A 21979-nucleotide genomic window follows, 5' to 3' on the forward strand; every position below is an offset into this window, starting at 1 on the left:
GGTTATTTTTCAGTTCTGTATGGGACATAGGAAGTTGCCTTATATCAGGTCAGACAATTTATTCATATAGCTAAGTACTGTTTTGTCTGAGGCAAGAACTCTCCAGGATTCAGATAGAAATAAGAACATAAGAAGAGCTATGCTGGATCAGAACAAGGGTTCATCTAGTCCAGCACTCTGTTCACACAGTGGCCACCCAGCTGTTGACCAGGAATCCACAAGCAGGACATGGAGCAAAAGCACCCTCCCACCCATATTCCCCAGCAACTGGTGTATATAGGCTTACTGCCTCTGATACTGGAGGTAGCACATAGGCATCAGGACTAGCAGCCATTGATAGTCTTCCCCTCCAGGAATTTATCTAACTCCCTTTTAAAGCCATCCAAATTGGTGGCCATCACTATGAGCATCATCAGATGAGCATTTTATCACACACTTGTTACTGGCCACTCATGGATTTTTGTGGGTCCTTTTCATGACATGCACCTCCCACTCCTAATGTTCGTATTTCCGTAAAATCTGGTTCTTTTGGCTGGTTGAAGTACGCATCTGACAGGACCTGCTTGTATATGTCTTGTTAAGGGCGGGGAGGAAGGAGGAACCAATGAACTGGAGGGAGAAAGAAAAGGGGCAGGGTGGAGTGGAAGAGGAAACAAGCAAAAGAGCAGCGTATTCAGGTGAAAGGGACTATACGCTTGATGCGCTTATGCATTGGAAGTAAAACAAAATGGGGAGGCAAAGCAGGGGGGGAAATTATGTGTGATGGAGCCCTCTATCAGGACAGCAAGTGGATAGAAGACTGGTAGCCAGGAGTATGTCAGTGGCTGAAAAAAGAGATGGCAAGGACTGCCAATGTGCCTTCAAAAAATGTAAAGATAAGACTGATGTACATTCTCCATAATGGAAAAAAGAGCCGGTATCGTGCAATGGTTTGAGTGTCGGACTCTGGGAACTGTGTTCAAATCCTCACTCAGCCCCAAGCGTGCTTGGTGATCTTGTACTGGTCAGCAGAACCAATCTCACAGGGTTCTTGTGAAGATAAGAACATGGTGGATCTAAATAGTTATTCAGCGGTGCTGGGAAAATATTCACTTTTGGCCTATTATTAATTCATGACAAAATGAAAATTTAAACCTATCGTTGGGTTGCTGCTAGATATGGATGGACCAACCTATTTCCAGTCCATGTTCTCCAACTAACGGGCTCTGCACAAAGACAAAACTCTTTGGCTGACTCTATCCAGTATAAATATTAGGAACCATTGTTTAAATGGAAGTAAATTTCCACATCTTGTACATAATTCAGAGCAAAGGAGTTACAGAGCAAACTTTGAGGATTTGATGCACTTTTAAATCATGCCTGTTTATCTTTTCAAAAGTGGCAACTGAATTACCATATTTGATTCATTTGCCATGGATTTAAAGTTACAGTAGCTGTAGATTTACAGTAAAGTCTTGCAATGTGCATAACAGCCGTGCCTCTGATCTCTAACCATGTTTGCTTACAGAGGTTGAAAGATCATAAATTATTCTTTAATTCTCCTGCATGTTACTTTCAAACAAACATTTGCCATTTTTCTGTCCTGAAAAAGGCCCGAAAACAGTATGTAAAAGCTCCCCTGAGCAAAGACTCATAATTAATATTGACTTGTGTGTTTGCCTATAATTTCCTTATATAAATATACTTAATAAGGAGCAGAAGCATGTTTAAAATAAATATGCCTGAACATTGATTTTGTAGAAGCAACACTTAAAACACAGACCCTTTTAAACCTCCAAATGTTCACACATAACCCTAGGGGCTACGAATTACATATTCAGATACATTTATTTTTCCTTCTACCCAGACATTGTTTAACAGTGTATACAATGGCACGATCCATAGAATGTCAAGTGAGTGGTTTTTTTTAATCCTACTATAATAATTTCAGATTAAGTGCTTTACTTTGAACTTTAGTTTCTGGGGAAAATAATGTTGTACTTGATATAGCAATATCAAAATTATCCCGAACTTTCTCCTCCTAAATGCAATTTCTTTTTAAAAACTTTCTGATGATACTGGAAACTATGGTTAACTTTGGAGCTCCTTGGCTCAGGCCCTGAACGTAATCCAAGTACCATCTGAGTCACCATGGCTTGATCTAACACAACAGTGATAAATTCAGCAATCTATTTGACATTTCTCACATTTGTGCAGAGGATAATTGGAAGAAGAATAACAAATATAGGCTTGCAATACTTACTGAGGCCAGATGGAATGCACCCAGCACGAAGTGCAAAAAGCAGAACCATGCTTTTCTTTAGCATCATGCCCAAAAGGTACACAAATGTACACAGCATATACCGTCTCCGCACACAGGAGACCTGTTTACACTATTGGTTTGTTTTATTCATGATAGATAAAAGGGGCAAGGTTACTGCCCCCACAGTGGAGGCTTCCGTGCCTTGGGTAGTTCAAAGTAAAACACTTAATCTGAAATTATTTTAGTAGATTTTTTTAAAAAAATCACACACTGAAACCTGGAGCGGATTCAAGCCCCACTAACATCAGTAGCACCAGCCTTCCCTGTGCTCTCTTGTCCTTGTAAGTTTTTCAGAGCCATCTGGATGGCCACTATCCTTCTCTACAATGGGAAAAGGCACATCACTTCTTCACACAACACACAAACTTAGACGTCTTTAGAAGTGGCTTAGACAAAACCATGGAGGATACGGTTATCAATGGCTACTAATCAGGATGGCTATTTGCAGCTTCTAGGTTTCAGAAGCAGTACGCCTGGGCATGTAGGGATTTTGTTAAATCTGTTCTCTCTATGTTTTGCAGATTGTCAGGCTTCTTTTGTTCCGTCATCCACTCACTGATGGAATCAGATTTTTTAAAACCAGAATCTACTTCTATTCATGGCAATTCGTATTAGCGCTAATGCGAGTGCCTGATAATGTTAAATCAAGGTCTAGTTTAAAGCTCACAGTTGATTCTGTCTCAGGTGTGGATGGACAAAAATTGCTCTGGAACACATGCTAGACTAGGGAGGGTGTGGGGAGGCTTTGATCTGACCCAACAAGACTCTTCTTAATACATTAGCAAATTGGTATCTTCACCCTTTAATACATGTGATGGAAACACTCATTTGCGCTCATTTCCCAGAATGAGAAACATGCAGAGAAACATGACAGCTAAGCAGAACTTCAAAGTCAAAAGACAGTATAGCTCTGAATACCAGATGCAACAATGGGAGAAGGTCTATTGCCTCCAGTGGCAGAGCACCTGCTTTGCATGTGAATGGCCCCAGGATTGACCCACAGAATCTCCAGGCAGGGGTAGGACAGAATCCTGTCTGAAACCCCGAAGAGCCGCTGCCAGTCAGTGTTGACAATACAGGGCTAGATGGACCCATTGGTCTGAGTCCGTATAAGGAAGCTTCCTATGTCCCTATGCTTGTGAGCTTACCAGGGGGCCATGGTGTGACCAGAATGCTGGACTAGATGGCTCTTTGGTCTGATTCAAGAAGGTTCTTACTTATGTTTTTATCTTAGGCTAACAGGGCTGGAAATCTTGTCATGTTATGACCCCTTTATGTGTTGTAAATAGTGGTAGAGGCAGAAGTGAGCTCGAAGGGAGTCAACGGTGGTTTTTTTTTTTTAACTGACCTCAGAATACTTGTTTTAAATGATATTGCTGTTTTTATGCTTTTAAATTTTTGTATATTTGTTCTTAATGTTCACTGTTTTTAACTTTTGTAAACCGCCCAGAGAGCCTTGGCTATGGGACGGTATATAAAGGTAATAAATAAATAAATAAATAAATAAATAAATAGTGTGACATAATGCTGTTATGGTTCTTCATGGGTTAAAAAGGGAGGACAGGCAGGAGAGGTGGGAGTTCAAGAGCAAACTCCTCTCGGAGAAGCAGTTCTGACGCTCTTTCAACATGGCTGCAAACTTCCTGCAAAAAAATTCTGACAAAATCAGGAGGTCTTGGCTCCTGACTCGTCTTTCATTCGTCAAGGGATCATACAAACAATAGCAGGTTTGTTTTCTCTAGTGGGTGGAATGGGTTGTTCCACAGAGAAATGGTACCTTGTGAGTGAGACAAGGCAGCAAGGTCAGCTGTCTGAAACTCTGGAATTTCTCCTTCATGTATGCAGGATAACAATGTTGCAGGGACAGCCTCTGAGCCCTGATTTGAACTTGGTGTTGAACTTGGTTTGGCCCAGGGGCCAGGTTCACCCCAGACCAATCGGGCAGGCTGGATGATGTGGCTACCAACCCATAAAGTCCCTCCATCTCTCTCATGCCATCCAGTTCCATTTTGCTTTTCTGTATTTTAAGAGAAGCCCGGAGTGTCATACTCCTCCTGGCACAGAGAAAGGACTCAGTCAGCATTTGAAAAGAGCAGCTCCTCCAAGCAGTGTTTATTCATGCACTGCTTGCCGTCCTCCAACACCAGCCAAGTTGCTGTCTTTGCGCATTGCTCAACTCCCCAACTGGGATGATGAGCAGGACGTAAATCCTGATCCCCACCAATCACTGATTGGAGCTAACAGCATGAATTTCTCTCCTCCATGGGCCATGTGGGAAAGCTCTGTGGACCAGATTAAGCCCCTCGGAGCAGATGGGGAACTCCTTCCCTGCTGCAAGCACAGAGCTAACAGCAAGAATTGAAGTGTAAAAGATCATCATTCCAAATGATAATAATGTTGAAGATTGACGGAGCGCCTCTCCCAACCTGAACCTACTCGGATACTAAGACCAACAGCAGAGGCCTTCTTCTGAGTGCCTCCTCCGAAGGAGGCTTGGCACGTGGCAACAAGTTGGAGGGCCTTTTCAGTGGTGACCCCCTGAGTATGGAATGCTCTTCCCACTGAAGTCTGCCTGGTGCCAACACTGTCACCTTTGTGGTGCCATGTTAAGACTGTTCTCTACACCCAGGCATTTGATGGCATATGATGGGGGCATTTACAGTATTTCAGTTGTTTCTATCATGTGTAGTATCTTATTCAAAATGTTTTAGCAGTTTAATTTTTTTTAAATGGTGTTTGTTAGAGATTTTACTATTATGTTTTTATTATCTTTTATTATGCTGTATATTTTTAGTTAAGCACACTGTGTCTCATTTATAAAAAGGCTCTAGACATTTCAAATACACCCTGCTAGACATGCATTGAATGTTCTATTGATCAACTTTCAGGAGGAGTGAACATAAAAAGTATTGCCAGCAGAAACTTCAAAAGGATGTCTGCCTACAACACATGAAGCTGTAGAGTTGGCAAATCTCCACTACCATGGTCAGATCTGAGAAGACATAAAAGCACTATAATTTTTCAAGAGTTAAGAGTTGCTGTTTTGGGCATCTGGCAGTAAATCAACTTCATGGAATAATATGCCTCGTTCTCAAGTAGTACTGTAAAAATGCTTATCTGATCATTTGGTATTTCATCTGAGACTTGTTGAGAACAGCAGGCTATCACCTGGGGCGGAGTACCCCAGCCCAGATGGAGATGGTGCTTAGCAGCCATTTTGAGTAACATGTGTTTCTGTTACAGAACACATGCAGCAAGAACGCAGAGAGAGCCAGAAGTTATCTTTTACTGTGGTATCTTTGAACCTTTTTGGATGAGCAATGCATATTAAGGATCAAAACATTCTGCTTTCCAGCCTAAAGGTAAATCATTTCTCTACAGAAGGCATCAAAGAGAGAAGCCAGCCATGAGCTACACCAAGGACCCAAACAGACATTAGTTTAAAGATGTAGCTAGCAGCTACATCTCCCCCTTTTTTATTCTAGAACAGCCCCCCCTCAATATTTTTGGGCTGGTGGACACATTTGGACTCTTGAAGGAGTATTGGGGGTGCTGTCACAAAATGTCTCCCATTGGGGGGATTGTCCATTTGCAGTATGGTTGCCATGGTGGAAGTGGCCAGTCACAAAACATCCAAAAGAAAAGGAACTTGCCCAAGAACCTAAGTACAAGCCAGAGGTGAGGTCTGAGCTCCAAAACACAAAACAACAAAACCAAGAACTAAAGCTGTTTTTAACATAGGAACTAGCAGTCCAAAGTTATGATGAAGTGCAAATGAGGAAAAAAATCCATACTTGAGCCATTAATGCTTATGTCCAGTGTACTGGGACACAACCAAGGATATGCTTAAAATAGCAATGGAAATACTAATTAAACAATCAGCGTTTCTTGGAAAATGGATGCTTTTTAGAATTCTTGTTCACATCAAGGGATTAGAATGGGAAACCAATTTGGCAAGGTGCTCCTCTCTTAAATGCCCCAGACAGCTTTTATTGTGTCAGCATGATGGATGCAGATGGTTAAAAGCTGGTTGACTCAACTTAGGAATGGTCTTTTCTGCATCTGATACAAAACCCCATGAAAGCCCAGGAGGAAGAGGAGGAGGTTGCCATAGTACTGGGCTCAGCAATGCAATGGCTACAGGAGCCAATGCTTTCCTACACATCTCACTTAGCACACACTGAATCACCTAGATATATATATTGCCCGGCAGCTAGAATTGCTTCAAAATAAATACCTGACCTCCCACCACCATCTTCATGGTGCCCATAGCCACAGAAATATTGTTAGGATGGCAGGGGGCCACAAGTTCAGGATTTGCTATGCAGTGTGCCCAAATAGGAAAGAAAGAAGTAAAAAGGGAGTCTTTTCGTCTGGAAAACTGGGTGGGGGCTGGGAGGCTAGTGGCGGTGGGTTTGGCAGACACCCCGCCCCTGCAAAATGCATTTGACAGCATGCGTACATTTGAAAAATGCACATGAAATAAATGGCTATTTTTGAAAATTGCGCACAAACACACTTTAATCAATGGGAGAAGAATGCATACATTTCAAGGATGTGTATGTTTGGAAAAAATACATATGAAAGAACGCAGGAATTTTCATGTGATATGGACTTGAGTCAGCACTTTGAGATGGGATTTGGAGAACTTCAGAGAGCTCAGCTTTTCTCATTCACACATGCCTACTGTGTGCATGCGTGAGTGAGAGGAGAGAGAGAGAGGGACAGTTTAGGGGTGATCCAGAGAGACAGGGTGGGGGAATTTGGTGGGCATCCCACAAGATTATGTTTTTGTGTGTGTCTGCATAATGGGATGTTTGTTTTTTCTGTGTTTGCAATGTATGGCTTCTATTAACTTGAGTAAATTATTTGGCTTGCCTTTCTGTGAAATGGGCACACAGTTTGCTAGAAAAATCTGTGTTGTATTGCTCAGACTGCAGCTCCGCCTTGCATTTAGGTTCTTGGGCAGGCTGATTGTCTTTTAGCCACAACAATGTGCTTTTCTATGAAATGGCTGTTTGTGACTGGCAGCCTTTTTGTGACAGTGCCCAAGACATTTTCTCAAAATTCCAAATGTGCCCACAGGCTGAAAAAGGAAACAAGATCTCTGTCACAGCATATAAAGGCTGCAAGCCAGAAGGTATGAAACTGGAAAGAGCTAAGGAAGTTCAACCCTTTCTCATCCTTTTACTCCAAAAAAGAAACAGGAAATGAGACCAGATCTTTGTGAAGCTATCTTTAGAATGAACATGTGACTCAACCATCGAAAACCTGAGCAGCAAACTCAAGCTTACCTTTCTGGAGTAATCTTACCATTTCAAAAAGGGATTCTCTTTTAGCAGAAGAATAAACAACGGTGTCCCTAATCCTAAAGACAATCCCTACAGTAATCACAGGGCCTGTTCAGAAAGCATGCTAAATCATGGTTAGGCTGCCACCCCTTTTGCAGCAAATGGTTAGTGAGAGTGTTTAACCCGTGTTTATGTAGCCACCATGGATAGGGATGGTTCACACGACACACTGAGCCATAATGATTAGCTCAAAGTACTTAACCACCATGGCTTAGTGTATCATCTGAGCAGCCTAAGTTACAACCATTCTCCATGAGTACTATCTGAATTAGTGCTTTCCCTTCTATGAGCAATGAAGCATCATTATAATAGAAACGCAACCATTTAGCAAATGTAAAGATTATTTGAAAACTCTCCCACATACCCTTTAAATAGTATTTAAAGGATGAACCTTCACTACAAACACAGGAAACATTTATCTCGGATTTCCCATCTATAAATATCTTAATAATCGACGTGTAATCGACGTGTTTTTCATCAGTGTGTTATTTGTTTTCTGTGTTACTCACCGCTATGCTTCCTTCGGAGAGTTTTGCTGGCTGAACTTTGTATGGCATCTTCTTTACTTCAAATGACACATTGACAGAAAGAGAATAGTGGCCATTTTTTCTCTGAAAAATAAAATACAGACAGGGAGGTTTTCAAACAACATTTTAATTTGTCTTTTGAAGATTTCTGTTTCATCTCCGTTGGGAGATCAATTCTCAAGTTGTGTTTTATATTGTATTTTATATTATGCTTTTATACTGTTTGTTTTATATTTTGAATGGTTTCCATGGTTTTAATTTTTGTAAACTGCCCAGAGAGCTTAGGCTATTGGGCGGTAGAAAAATCTAATAAATAAATAAATAAGTTTAGGAAAGATTACATATATACCCTACACCATGGTGAACCTGTAACATTCCCCATAACATGGAAGTATCTTAAGTTCTATTCAGATTCCGTTAAAGCTCCATCAAACAGGGGGAAATCACACTTCCCTACCGTCACTTCTCCGCCCTCGCTTTTGTTGCTCAATACGTTCTCTTTCTCAGACAGAGGGAAGAAGAAGTAAATAACATGCACGTGGCCCATTCAGTGAGCTGTTTTGATCACACTGCTTCTCCTGCACACAGCAGGAGATAGCAGCAAGTTCCGTCTCTAAAAATAATTTGGAATTATTGGGGTCTTTTTCCCCTCATGGGACAAAGAAGCGAGAGATGCACGGGAGGCGAATGATATCATGAATAGAACTCACGAAAATCCATGAGCACCCAGTAACAAGCGTGCAATAAAACACTCGTCTGATGACGTTATTAGTCTGTTGCAGCAAAAACAACGAAGGTTCTTGTGGCATCTTAAAGACTAACCAATTTATTCTGGCATAAACATTCATGGACACTGTCCAGTTTATCAGATAGATTAGGTGTTAACCTCAAATAGGCAGATTCATATACACACACTTACTGGGGTTGGGTTGAGTGGGAAATGTAATTGTGTCATCAGAGGGAACTGAATTGCAAAAAGCTACAGGCACTGATGATTACATTAATGTTTGCCATTCACAAATCATTGTTGGGTGATTAGACAGCATTGCAATATTGAGACAAATAACATTTGTAGTGTGATTACAACAATAACTTTGTCCTTATTAAAGCCAAAAGGAGACAGTGTTTAATCTCTCAATGAACTGTACTTCAGCAACTTTGCATTGATATCTGGCTTTGAAATTCCTTTGTTCGAGAATGATCACATTCAGGTTGTTGACAGAGTGTACTGGAAGGATTAAATGTTTAAAACTGTGTGAGAATGGAGATGAATTGGCTGCCCCCTCCCCTTCTTTCATGTCCCACTTGTTCCAACCAATGGCGACCACATTGAAAACTTTCCCTCTTGGCAATGCGGCATAAAGTTCAACGAAATAGTACCATCTAGTGGTGGAATTAATCCCTTGATAATTATCTCTGTGGTTTTTTTTAAAAGTGAGATTGCCAGGAAAATGTGCAGAAAATGTCCTGGAGGTTGACAGCATCATGTAAAGGAACTGGAAACTTCTGTGAGTGGCCAATCATGAGCATGTAGAGAAGCTCGCAGACCTCAAATAATCAAGTACTGCAGAAGTCAAGAATTTTGGAAGGAAACTCAGCATAGTTTCCTCTCTCTATATTTACCCAAGACTTACTAACTAGTAAGAGCAAGATAATCCAGGCACTCCACATTGTCTGAATTTTACCCAGTTCTGAACACAACATTTCATCACTGTACACTACATTCTGCTTGCATCCTCTCTCCAAGTTTATGCTTCCAGTCTTATCCTCAGACTTTGACAGCTTTAAGGTATTGCAAGAGGCCAAATTTCACCCAGCCAGGTGGCTATTTCGACATCCACAAAAAAATGGGCAAAAGAGGGCAGATACTGCATAAAATTTGCTTATGGTAATTGATATGAATAGATGCACATTTAAAAATAATTGCTGTTATTCAAATAGAAATGCAATGTATCTCACCATAGTGGGGAAGGCTGGGATCAGGTGACCCGATCAGTTTACCTGATCCCAGTTTAGTTTACTGTTCATGTGCTACCTGTTGATGGGCAACTTCAAGGTGCCTTCCTGCCCTTATTACAGTTCTTGATCTTTAAATTACACTTGAATCAGACAGTCCTTCAAATAGAGGATTGCCCTCTGTAAAGTACCCCTAAAAGGATCCTTTCCAGACATGGTCACCCTAAATTTGTCCTCAGTTTTTGCAAACTGCCACCAAGTTTTTCATGGCCTCCCAGGGAGACAGGCACACAGTGCAGGAATTATTTATTTATTTATTATTGCATTTTTATACCGCCCAACAGCCTAAGCTCTCTGGGCAGTTATCTGTTTTCATTATTCACTTCATCCACCTGTCTTATTTCCCCCTCATATTACGTTTCTTCTAATCCTTTCAACATTGGGCCTACACCATGGTTACGCCGCTACCCTGTTTGCAGCAAATGGTTAGTGAGCGTGTTTAAACTGTGGTTACGTAGCCACCATGGTTAGGAATGGTTCACACGACACGCTAAGTTTAGCTCAAAATGCTCAACTACTATGGCTTAGCATGTCGTCTGAACAAGGTCATTGCCTTAAACAAGATTCCCCCCACCACCACACACACAGGGATTTATGCTAGAACCGCCTGATTCTCTTCAGCTATTTGAAACAAAGCATTCAGGTGAATCCGCATTGCTTATTTATGGAAGGTGAGGGCCTTATTCTCAAAAGCTGTTCCATGGCTTGGCAGCAGCAGCTTGCAGGCTTGTTGACTGGCCAAGGAATGAACTGGCACAGCATCTGAACTATCCTAACAACAATATGATCTAAACACAGGTTTTGACTGAATCCACATGCAAAGCTCACTCTCATTAGAACGAAAATCTTTCACAGGCCCTTGACAATGGCTATTAGGAAACTCAAAAAATGAGGAAAGACAAAGGGAAAGAAGTTTTTATTCTTCTGGAAGTACATTTAAAAGCAAAAAAGAAACACAATACTCCCTTAGACAATATCAACATAATAGACTATCACTGCATTTCATATTTTGTCTTGCTCTTAGTTTTAAGTTTGGCAATACACCATCCCTGAAACTTCACTGTCCGTTTTATATCTTGCACCTCGGAAATCCTTGTTTCTCAAAAGGATCCCCCTTCCCTCCTCCAGGACAAACAGATTCTGGGGCTCCCTTTTATACATTTTCGACGAGGCCAGCATTCTCATCTCACTAATGCAAAATGTTTATATTCTTTGGAATTTCCTGCAGCATCAGCTTGCTCCCTCATTATTTCAGTGATAACTTTCTCCCTGTGCAGCTGCTGTTCAGAGCAGACCGCCTTAAGTTATTTTATCTCTCATCAGCAAAGAGGATTTATGAGTACACTGATCCCTGACCTTTGCTCTGGAGGGTGGGGCTTATAAAAACAGACACTCATTTGAAAGCACATGTAATTTTGAAAAATGTGCCATTGTTCCCGAAGGTCGAGAGCTGCTTCTTCTTCTCCTCCTCCTCCTTCTCCCCCTCCTCCTTATAAGAAGAGCCATGCTGTATCAGACCAAGGGTCCATCTAGTCCAGCACTCTGTTCACACAGTGGCCAACCAGCTAAGGACCAGGATCCCACAAGCAGGACAAGGGTACAACAGGCTCCTCCCACCCATGTCCCCAGGAACTGGTGTACATAGCCTTACTGCCTCTGATACTGGAGGTGGTCTTCTTCTTCTTCTTCTTCTTCTTCTTCTTCTTCTTCTTCTTCTTCTTCTTCTTCTTCTTCTTCTTCTTCTTCTTCTTCTTCTTCTTCTTCTTCTTCTTCTTCTTCTTCTGGAGTCAGCTGACATACTCTCTAACTTAATTCAAACAACTGCATCATAGCTTCGGCTCAGAGACAAAAATATTTAACATATTTTGTCTCTAAGGACAATAGAGATAACAAAAGGAACCTTTCCAGACCCGCAGAAGGGTTATGGAAAAAGGGGATGAATCCTTCTCAAACAGGCTGCTACTTGTCATTGATTCTTGTGTCTGATCTTACAATTGACATTGGTACATCATGCTTACTTTAATATTTAATCGATTTATATACTGCAGCTGAAGATACTTAAAAATATCTCTAAGCAGTTCACAAAATACATTATAATATACATTAAAATACAATTAAATACAAAAAAGACTATAACGTTTACATAAAACATTAATGAAAATGTTAAAATCAATTTAAACCAATACAGCACCATAGTTGCAAGAAACAGACTGGGTAGCACATTCACTCAGGGAAAGCCTGGCTAAAGAAATGGGTCTTTAATTGGCGCCTAAAGCTTGATACAGTTGGCGCTTCCTGAATACCAGTGGTGAGATACTCCATAAATTGGGTGCTGCTACAGAGAAAGACTTTAAACTGGAGTTGGACTGGGCATCCCTTCAAGTAGAGGATGCCTTCAAAGACAGGACTGTAAAGGAAGACTGATGGCTACCAAACTTGACAAACTTCTTATTCAAAACTTATTTTAGAACACAGTTTTTTTGGACCCAGAGAGAGCCCAGCTGCCTGCCCCAGTCTTAAGGAATACAGCCATGCCTGATTATTGACATGCCTAATATGTCAGAAAAGTTTTTCTTGAATGTTGATTTTACATTGAGCAAAGTTTTCTGTGTCAGCCCAAAGGAGAAGACTAGAGTCTGAATGGGGACAAGAAGAGAAGGTGTTTTGGCTTACTCTTCCCAATCTTTCTTCTGTAGTCATGGCACTTCCTGGTCTTCCAAGCCCAGACAGGGCTTCTACCTTGACCTTTCGGGCTACTGCTGCATCCATCTCTTAGTCTTGAGAAACATCTTCATTTTGGGAACCATTGCACTAAAACAGTCTTGTGTGATGAAGAGTTCATTCCCCAAGGCTGGTATCCCATGAGCTACACGTTCCCAAACATCCCTTTCTCAGGTAAATAATATCCACAGCACATATCCTCAGATAAGGGTGGGGTGGGGGAATATGAGAAATAGAGCTTTGTGAAATCAATAAGTGCAAAATCTTGATGGCCAGCATTAGGGCTTTGCCCTCTGAAATTCTACTGTTGCTATGCTTGTGTTTTATGTTAATGTTAGGAGTAGATATATTCAGACTAATATACCAAAGGCCCTTTAAAACTGAAAAAAAAATATTTGGGGGTGAAAGAAGTATGAAATGAGGAAAATGTTAAGCATCCTTTGTTTTCTTTTCTGCTTCCATTCATTCTCTTCCTCAGCAACTCAGGCCTTAGCTAGACCTACTTGAAAGTCCAGGGGAGAGGAGGGGAGACCTTGCATTGCGATTAACATGAGATCTCGCCCCTGTTTACACGTAAGGCATGACGACCTCAGGAAGAGAGGCGTCATGCCCGCCATTTTTAAAATTTTCTTAAAGGGGGAGGAGCGCATGAATGGTCGTGCCCAAAGGTAAGTGTTTCTTAAAATTTCATTTCATTTCCCCGCTCTCCCTACCCTAACCCCGATGGGCGCAGTGCCCCTGAGGAGTGCTGCGCCCGTGCACAGCTCCTGGCTCCGTGCGAGTAAAAAGTGGGCCCAAAGTGTAGGGCTGTATCCCGGGGCAAGGGAGGGATGATCCCTCCCTGATCCCGGGATCCCCTGTGCGTCATGTGGACGCACAGGGATGATCCTGGGGTTCGCCCCGGGATATAGCCTGGTCTAGCTAAGGCCTTAGTTTCAAAAGGGCGACACCTGCTATACCTGTTTTCTGTGTAGCATGTAATTTGGTCCTCAATGAAGCTTGCCTGCAAGTTAAAGGGAAACCTGAAAACCACTCACTATTTTGACCTTGATTATAACCACAGGGGTGCAAGACATCTGGTCATATCATTAAAATCCCCTGCTCTAGTGCAAGAACCTTCATAATCCAGATGACACTACATGACAAGAATGAGTTGCGAACAGAGCTGAGCATAACAAATTTTGTTTTCATGTTCATTATTGTAAAAGAAAAAGGGGGGAAAGCTAAATTTTAGCTTTCCAGGTAGTGTGGAAGTAGCTTAATTATTTGGGTGTACACTTTGAGTATCCCATTTTGAGGGCAAAAGCTATAAATGTCTAGTTTTTTTTTTAAAAAAATCAAACAACCAGGATAGCTTAGGCAATGCATATGCATGCAATGTTTCTGTCAGGAAGTACCCTAAACAATTTTGATAGTCCATGAGTCTCAAGTATCTTTACACAGATAATGTCAGCATTTTAACTTAAAATTAAGAAACCTTCCTGTGATTTCCAGCTTTTGGGGGCATTCTATAGCCATGAGTTCTTAATTTAAAATAACACCCCCTTCCAATAGATGACCCTCCATGATGTTTTTGTATATCTCTTCCTTAGATCTTTTCCTGTCTCTGTTGTTTCCAGCTACTGAATCCCCAGATGATAGCGAACATGTTTTTGTTAGTCCCAAAGAGTATGACTGTAACATTTTTCACTATTCATTTTCATTCCATTCCTATTACTTGAGTTCATGAGGCCATCCAGTTCGACCTGCATAATTTCTGGACCATCCTGTGTAGTAATAACACTGCCTCCTTATTTGGGGTTATCAGCAAATGTCATCAATATACTCCTACTTCTAGGCTAGTTCTATTGGCAAAAATAGAAAAGGTCCCACATTGGTCCTTGAGAAACTCTATTAGTTACTTGCCTTCAACTTGAAAGTCTACTTTTTAACAAAAATAAAAATAAAAATGGAACAAATGAGGCTTTCTTCCCTTTAACCACTTGCTTAACCATTTTACAGTCCCATTTTTATCCAAATTTTCCAATCTAATTGGATTCCCTGTATGTGTTTCTGGTGGAATCTGAATATAAGTGTTCCGTTGCATTTCCTTTGAGAAGAAATAGTTTTCTAGATGGAAAGAGGAACAGAATATTTATTTATTTATTTATAACATTTGTATCCTGCCCTATATCACTAGGATCTCAGGGCGGCGTACAGATAAAATCATAGAATTTTCATGATCCACCATTTTGAACCCAAGCTGCCTTTTACCATTCTCTTCAGTATTTTTTTGTTCTTCCTCTCATCTTAGCTCTTACATATAAAATAATTTGACTAAAACACTCAAAACAGATAGGATATTTAATTACGAACTACTGCAATGCCTGTCATTAAGAGAGTTGAATGGGACGCAACGAGGGGGGTTCCCATACACTGCAGGGACCCAGGGCCGGTCCTATCATTAGTTAGAGTGAGGCAAGGCTGAGTGGGGTGTCATGAAAGGGTAACAAACAGGCACAATCCAGCAGGATAGTCACCTGCTAGATGGAGGGCTCCAATCTCAGAGCCCTCCATCTATCCTAAGCCCTGTTGGCAAGACCCAGGCAGGACAGGAGGAACAGCAGAACCACCTCCGGCTCCCATTTCTCCTTTGTAGTATTTTGTGCTAGATGGGCCTCTGAGCCCATCTAGCTTGCTCACTTTCCTGGGGGGCAAGGACAGAATTGAGAGGTTGGTGAGTCCACAACCTCTCCTCTCCCTGCCCAGCATCATGTCCCCTTACCTCCCTCCCCTTCCTCTTCCAAGGTGATGACATTGACCTTGGGAGAGGAAAGTGCCACACAGCCTTCTGTAGTGGCTGGAAGGGGTGGCAAAATACCAGCAAAGATTTCCCCCTTCAAGGCCATAGCTCTGTCTACGGCCTTGGAGGGGAAACCTCCCAGGATCCTATATGGCCCTTCAGACACTGTCTAGGAGCCACAGGATAGCTACATTAGGGCGCAAGCCTATGGTTACTCAAAGGCCCCTGAACTTGGGGACTTACGGCTATCCGATGCAGAGTGGCTGCAGCAGAGAGGGGATCATTAGCCCGCCATGCTGTTTTGGCTAGACAGCTGGTTTTGGTTGTCTAGCTGGGGGATTCAGAATGGGATGGGGGAAGGCTGTGTGGCACATAGAAAGTTGTCTGAACCAGCTTCTGTGGTCTCCTCCCCTCCCCAGCCATGGGACCACCCCCTCTGCACTTGGTTTTATGAGCAGAGAAAGGCTGCAGTTCACTCCATGCTGGCTGCGAAGGGGAGGGGTGGGAAGTGCAGTTTCTGGCTCCAGCTTGGAGCCAGAAAACTGAAAAATCCCGTGCACCTAGATGCTAAGCAACATAGGTTTGCTCCCTTAATGTATTATGACTTCATTTTTGTGGCTAGGGAGGGGGAAATGTTTTCTTTGTTAGATGCCAAAACAAATTGGCTGGTCTTCGGTTTTATGGCCGAACATTTTCTGTTCTTGGAGTGAGATATAAAGATGATCAGGGAAATTTCTAGTGGTGGCATAATGGTCAGTTGTTGAAGTTCATACAGATAATGCAGGTAAAAACTTTGTGGCGGTTTGGCATTTTTAATGTTGCAGGACAGTTTTATGTTTTTGATAATAAAATGTTATTCCTCTTATTTGAAATTGTAGATGTGAATGGACGTATTTGTATTTTTGTCCCTAATGTTGTGCTATATATGCAGTTTGGATTTTATGTAAGAATGTTTTTAAATTTCCCCAGAAGGAGGAGGCCTGTCCTCTGAAATGTTGGGCACGCACACAATGAAGCAGGCACTTTTGCGACTGTCATTTGTGTTTCGTTTGGGATTGGAGGGCCTTCCTGCTGTTGTTTCAGCCGACTGTCTCGGGCCAGCCAAGCAGGGAAATTTTGGTCTACAGATCTCAGAATTCTTGACCAATGGCCATGCTAACTGAGGTTAATGGGAGTTGGAGTCCAAAACATCTGGAGGACACTAGGTTGGGGAAGGCTGCTGTATGCTTTGCACACAGAGGCAGATTCTATTCTTCCTATAGGGTCCCTGCCAATAGAATATGGGCCATCCAGGATTAGGGTCAAAAAAATTGTCTGCCTCCAAAATGCCCCCAAGTGCAGGGTTTTTAACTTTCCCCCATAAAAAGTGAAAGGCAGCCATTTTGGGGAGTGTCAAGTAAGGCATCAGGGACACCGTTGGGATGGGCTTGTCCCTTAGACCTGGTCAGAAATATACAGAACATGTAAGGAAATGGCACATGGGAAATGGGGTAACGATGGAGAGTATTTAAATCTCCATAAGAAGAATGTGGCTAAACAGATGATCTTCAACTCTGGCGAAGGATTTTCTCCCTTATATTCTAGTCACCTTATAACACAAACAAATGCCATCCACAATTTCCCCCCTAATAGATATTAATTATGCATTATTTTTGAGCAATTCATTGCATGCATTAAAATGGATGAGTCTAGTTAAGTCCACTATGATATGGGACTATTTCCTCTTCTATGATTCTTTACTATTCCCCAAAAATGAAAACAGGAATAAAATATATGATGGGATGAAATGTATCAATCTATCAGGAAGCCCTACTTATTATAGCTAGGGATGTCGGGGGATCTGGTTGGAGGCGTAGATCTCAACAAGCTTCCATTGGCTCAGCCCCATGGACTCCACTCTGTCTCCAGGCAGCTGACCCAAATGGAACATGTTCCATTCCCCCCACCCCCTTAATTTGCAGAAATAGCATTTGTGCAAGTTGTGACTGCAATCAGGGCTGGTGCCAGACTATTTTGCGCCCTAGGCAAGGTGAGCTACTTTCACACACACACCCCCAAAAAATGCCAACTTTGATTTTTAAGAACATATGTTTCCTGGAAAAAATAAGAAGCACAAAACTTGAAACTACTAAATTTGTTTTAAAGTGCAAGAAATACGTCATGCCAATTATAGCAAACAAATTGGAAAGGAACGTCTATGGGTCTAAAATGCATTATTCAATAGGAATATCACCTCCAAATCATCCCCCCCAACTCACACATGCGCGCACACACACACTCAGCATCACTCACTCCAAACAAACACATGCATGAACACATGCATTCACTCAAAGACCCCATGCACCCATTCACCCATACATTCTCTCCCTCTCTTCCGGGCACGTTCTGGAAGTCCAAACATGGAGCCACCCCACCCCCACCCCAGCATCCCTGGCTTCGCTTTGGCTGGGCGGGCATGGGGTGCCATCTTGCTCACCCAGGCCCAGCTGAATCCTCGGGCCGGGCCTGCTCACAGCCAACGTGCATGAGTGCTGCACTGTGCCCAGGGCCCCTCTTAGCTTGGCGCTCTAGGCGGCCGCCTGAGTGGCCTCTATGGTAGCACCGGCCCTGACTGCAATCTGCGCAAACAACTATTTCCGCAAATAAAAAAAAGCCTACGTAAAAAGTCCCAGGAATTTTGGGGGAAATGTGTGTCTTGGCTTAGAAATGCAAGCTGAGTCGGCGTGTGCTGCAGAAATCCTGCGAGCCCCAAAAGGGTGGGATTTCCTGGCAATAGTCATCCCTACTTATAACCAAAGAGCACTGGACGCAGGCATAGAAGAAGTGTAATACCTACGTAAAATTATATCAGCCATCATGTATACGCTGTCTTCAAGATAAGTAAGACTCAAAGAGTCAAATATAACATTATAACCTTGACCCACAAATATTTTGCCTTTTCTGTTTTTTCCAAATTGAGGACAATGATCATTCCAAAGTTTATATTACTCAATTTAGTAAACCCCCACCTCACAGGAAGCTTTATATGTTCTCAACTACTCATATCCAAGCAAACTACTAAACATACAATGTATAGAGATAACTCGAATGAATGGGCATATCCTGTCTTTCTCATTAATTTGACATTATCAAACAGACTGTCAGGCAATATCCCCTACAGTCTGATGGACGAGCAGTAAAGAGCATTAGCTATTTCCAAAGACCCTTTACAGTAAATACATCAACCATAAAAAAACTTATTTCACCGTTGTGAATGCTCTGTTTCAATTTTAAGCCTTTATTACTAGTAACAACTCCGCTACGGGGCATTTCCTGGAGATTAACGTCTGCCAGGATTTTTTTAAAATCTTGAACTGTGCCTTGGGCCACTGAATCCACACAGCCGCTCCTTAAGCTCCAGGAAGTACTCTGGGTCTCAGTTTCTACCACTTAATAGACACTGGAAAGGGGGAGGGGAGAACTGTACAATGTATCATTTCAATATCCATAGAGTAATTTGTCTGTGGTAGAAGGGTACTCATAAAATGTGTGCAGTCAGCAACAACCCGAAACTCAATCCTTTGGTGTTGTTGAGACTTCTCCTGGATACAGACAGCTCTTTATGCTTTCTGTCCTCATGTATTCTGTGGGAGAATTCTCAGTTCAGTATCCGTGTGCAATATTTTCCCCACCACAGAGTAAGATTTAAAACTCCTTGTGCTTAAACATTCAGTTTTTGCTGGAACAGTGGGTAGTACTTTGGGATAGGACGCATGGTAGTATACAAGACATAAAGGCTGAGGTATAAGAGGTAGAGGTTGGGTTCTACTGGAAAATGGATCTGGAGGTACTCTGGTGGTCGTTACAGAGTGCCTCCAGGTCCATTTTCCAGTAGAACATTAGTCCCGTTCAGAAATTCTCCTCCATGTGCAGGGATAAATGTGTGGTGGCAGAGCACATCTGTGTCTCCTGTAGACACTGGGCGGGGGACGACGATGACGATGACCAGTAGCTTGAATTATGACAGGGGTGGGGCCAGTTCCTTCTTATCCACGTGCATCTTCTCCAAATGGATAAGAACACCCCCTCTTCAGTGTTGTAAGCTGATATGCCCTCATCAGAAGACTCCTCTGAGCAGGAAAAGTTAGAGGGCCCAAAGGAGGAGGATTACCCAGGCCCTGCCAGGGCCGCTGCCGTAACAGGAATCTGAGCCTGTGGAGGAGCCCACTGAGGGCTCTCTGGTCTGAATAGACCTTTGTTGCAGTCTGGCACTTTGAACACTCTGAGTTCATCCTACCTCCTCTGATGCCGTTCCTCCCTGGGACTTTTGGGGTGGAACTCAGCCTCTTCTTCTGAGGCAGACTCCCCTTCTTTCTGATGGGATGGGACCTCCGTGGGTTCCTCCATGGATTCAGCCCGCTGTTGTGGTGAGGATCCTGATAGGACCTGGGCATTGGCCTCCGTTGGAGCCTCTAACTCTTCCTCCTCTTCGGAGTCATGGTAGGGGCATGACATAACTACACAACTGTGCTCCAGAGGATTAGATAGAGGTGGGCAAATTGTGGCCCTGCAGATAGCTAGGCCTACAACTCCCATGATCTCTCACCATTGGCTATGCTGCTAGGGCTGATAAGAGTTGTAGGCCAAAGCATTTGTCATGCCACAAGTTGCCCAGCCCTGGGTTTAGGGATCTAAAGAGCCTCTTGCTCTTAGCTTAAAGTTGTGCTGATATCTTTATCACTCTCAGGAGTACTAGCACCCTACCTAGATATGTTAAACACATATGTTCCATTCTTATATCAAAATATCAGGCCCTTTGTTTCAGTAAATGTGAAACACATGGGTACCTGGATTCAAAATAGTGAAGCACTTCCAACACACACTGAACACAGTATCTGTCTGCATACTATCCAGACACATATAGAGGTAATTTGGAAAGCACGTCAGCCTCCTGGCCCACCTAAGTAGTAAAAAGTAATCTAAATGAGTTCTCAGTAGGCATGTTGATGGATGATGGTGCCTGCTTTGGTCCCAATGAGGCACAACAGCAGAAGTCAATAACCCACTCCAAAAGATACATGGTAGAGGCCAAGCAAGGCATGTAAGGACAAAAATAAATTGCATCTGGCTTGCAGGTGGGAATGTTGAAGGAGGAGGAGGAAGGGGAAAAATGATGTTTAAGCCAGTTGGAAAAGTTAGCTGAATCTTGTAGGGTTTGTTTCCCCTCACAACTGAATGATGTTCCAACCTTTGAAAAGGTGTTGACTACTACTACTTCAGAGGGCCCAGTCTCAATGTACTACTTGCTTTATTTTACTTTTTCCTAAGCATATCTTGACAAGCTGTGCTTAGGAAAAATAGCTTTCCCTTTCAGGAACAGTATCATGAACCTTCTTCTAAGAGGAAAACCTTACAAAATCCTCTTTTCTTACATCATGGTGGCCTTGGGGTGGTTCTGAACTTTGCTCCCGAAATTGAAATACACTGTAAGATAATTTTTCTGACCATGTTATTGTAATAATGTTAGTCCTGCTTCATTAAAAAAGAGAGAGAGAGAGAGAGAGGTTCCACCTCATTTCTGTTGACGTCTGGCACATTTAAGGTTGAGGAGACTGAGAAATGTACTGTTGCCAATTGAATGTGCATTTTGGGAATTCATTAGCTCGCCTTCTCTGCTTGAGATCAAACTTCTAGAAATCGAAGAAAGGCCAAGAAATTGCCCTAAACCAATGCATATAATGGAGGTCATACAGCAATTCACTCGGATTCTTTTCTTAATATATTTAAGAATGCCTTGAGACCATTGTGCGTGCATACAATTCATGGGAGGTAGCACTTCCTGAAAACCCCAACTCAACCTGATAAATATGCACGGAATTCTCACTGAACCTTACTCTAGGTATTAATTTGTCATGATGTGCATTAGGAATCTATATACAATGAAATGCTTGGAAGCATTCAAAAAAGACTAAAATAAAGCCAAAAACAAAGGGGGGAGTCTTTACACAATAGTACACTTATGCTATTGTGTTTAGGTCCTGTAGTCAAGGATGCAAAACATTGTAACTGTTGACTATCCAAGTAAACAGTAAACTCTCTAGACAAAATCACTAGGGTTTTATTCTTGCATCTTTGTGGGTCTGGGTTTGCTTGGGCCATGTTTCTCAGAATCCTCAAACAATGACATTGCAAGTGTTGGCAACACGCCTGAAACTGAGTTGTATTCTTTTCTCCGCAGGGTTAATGGAGATTCAGTAGAGATAACGGAAGACAGAGCCTTGAAAGGTATCATAAAGCAGAG

The 21979-nt window shown here is 42.3% G+C and overlaps 1 protein-coding gene across 1 annotated transcript in view; it reads right to left on the reverse strand.

Moving 5' to 3' along the window:
* Window positions 1–21979, reverse strand: part of ITGA8 (integrin subunit alpha 8) — a 155652-nt gene that overhangs the window by 17003 nt on the left and 116670 nt on the right. The window contains exon 28 of the mRNA XM_063147540.1: window positions 8163–8264. Coding sequence (XP_063003610.1) covers window positions 8163–8264 — 102 coding nt within the window. The remainder of the gene's footprint in view (window positions 1–8162; window positions 8265–21979) is intronic.

This window comes from Elgaria multicarinata, chromosome 1 (genome assembly GCF_023053635.1).
Source record: "Elgaria multicarinata webbii isolate HBS135686 ecotype San Diego chromosome 1, rElgMul1.1.pri, whole genome shotgun sequence".
Lineage (NCBI taxonomy): Eukaryota > Metazoa > Chordata > Lepidosauria > Squamata > Anguidae > Elgaria > Elgaria multicarinata.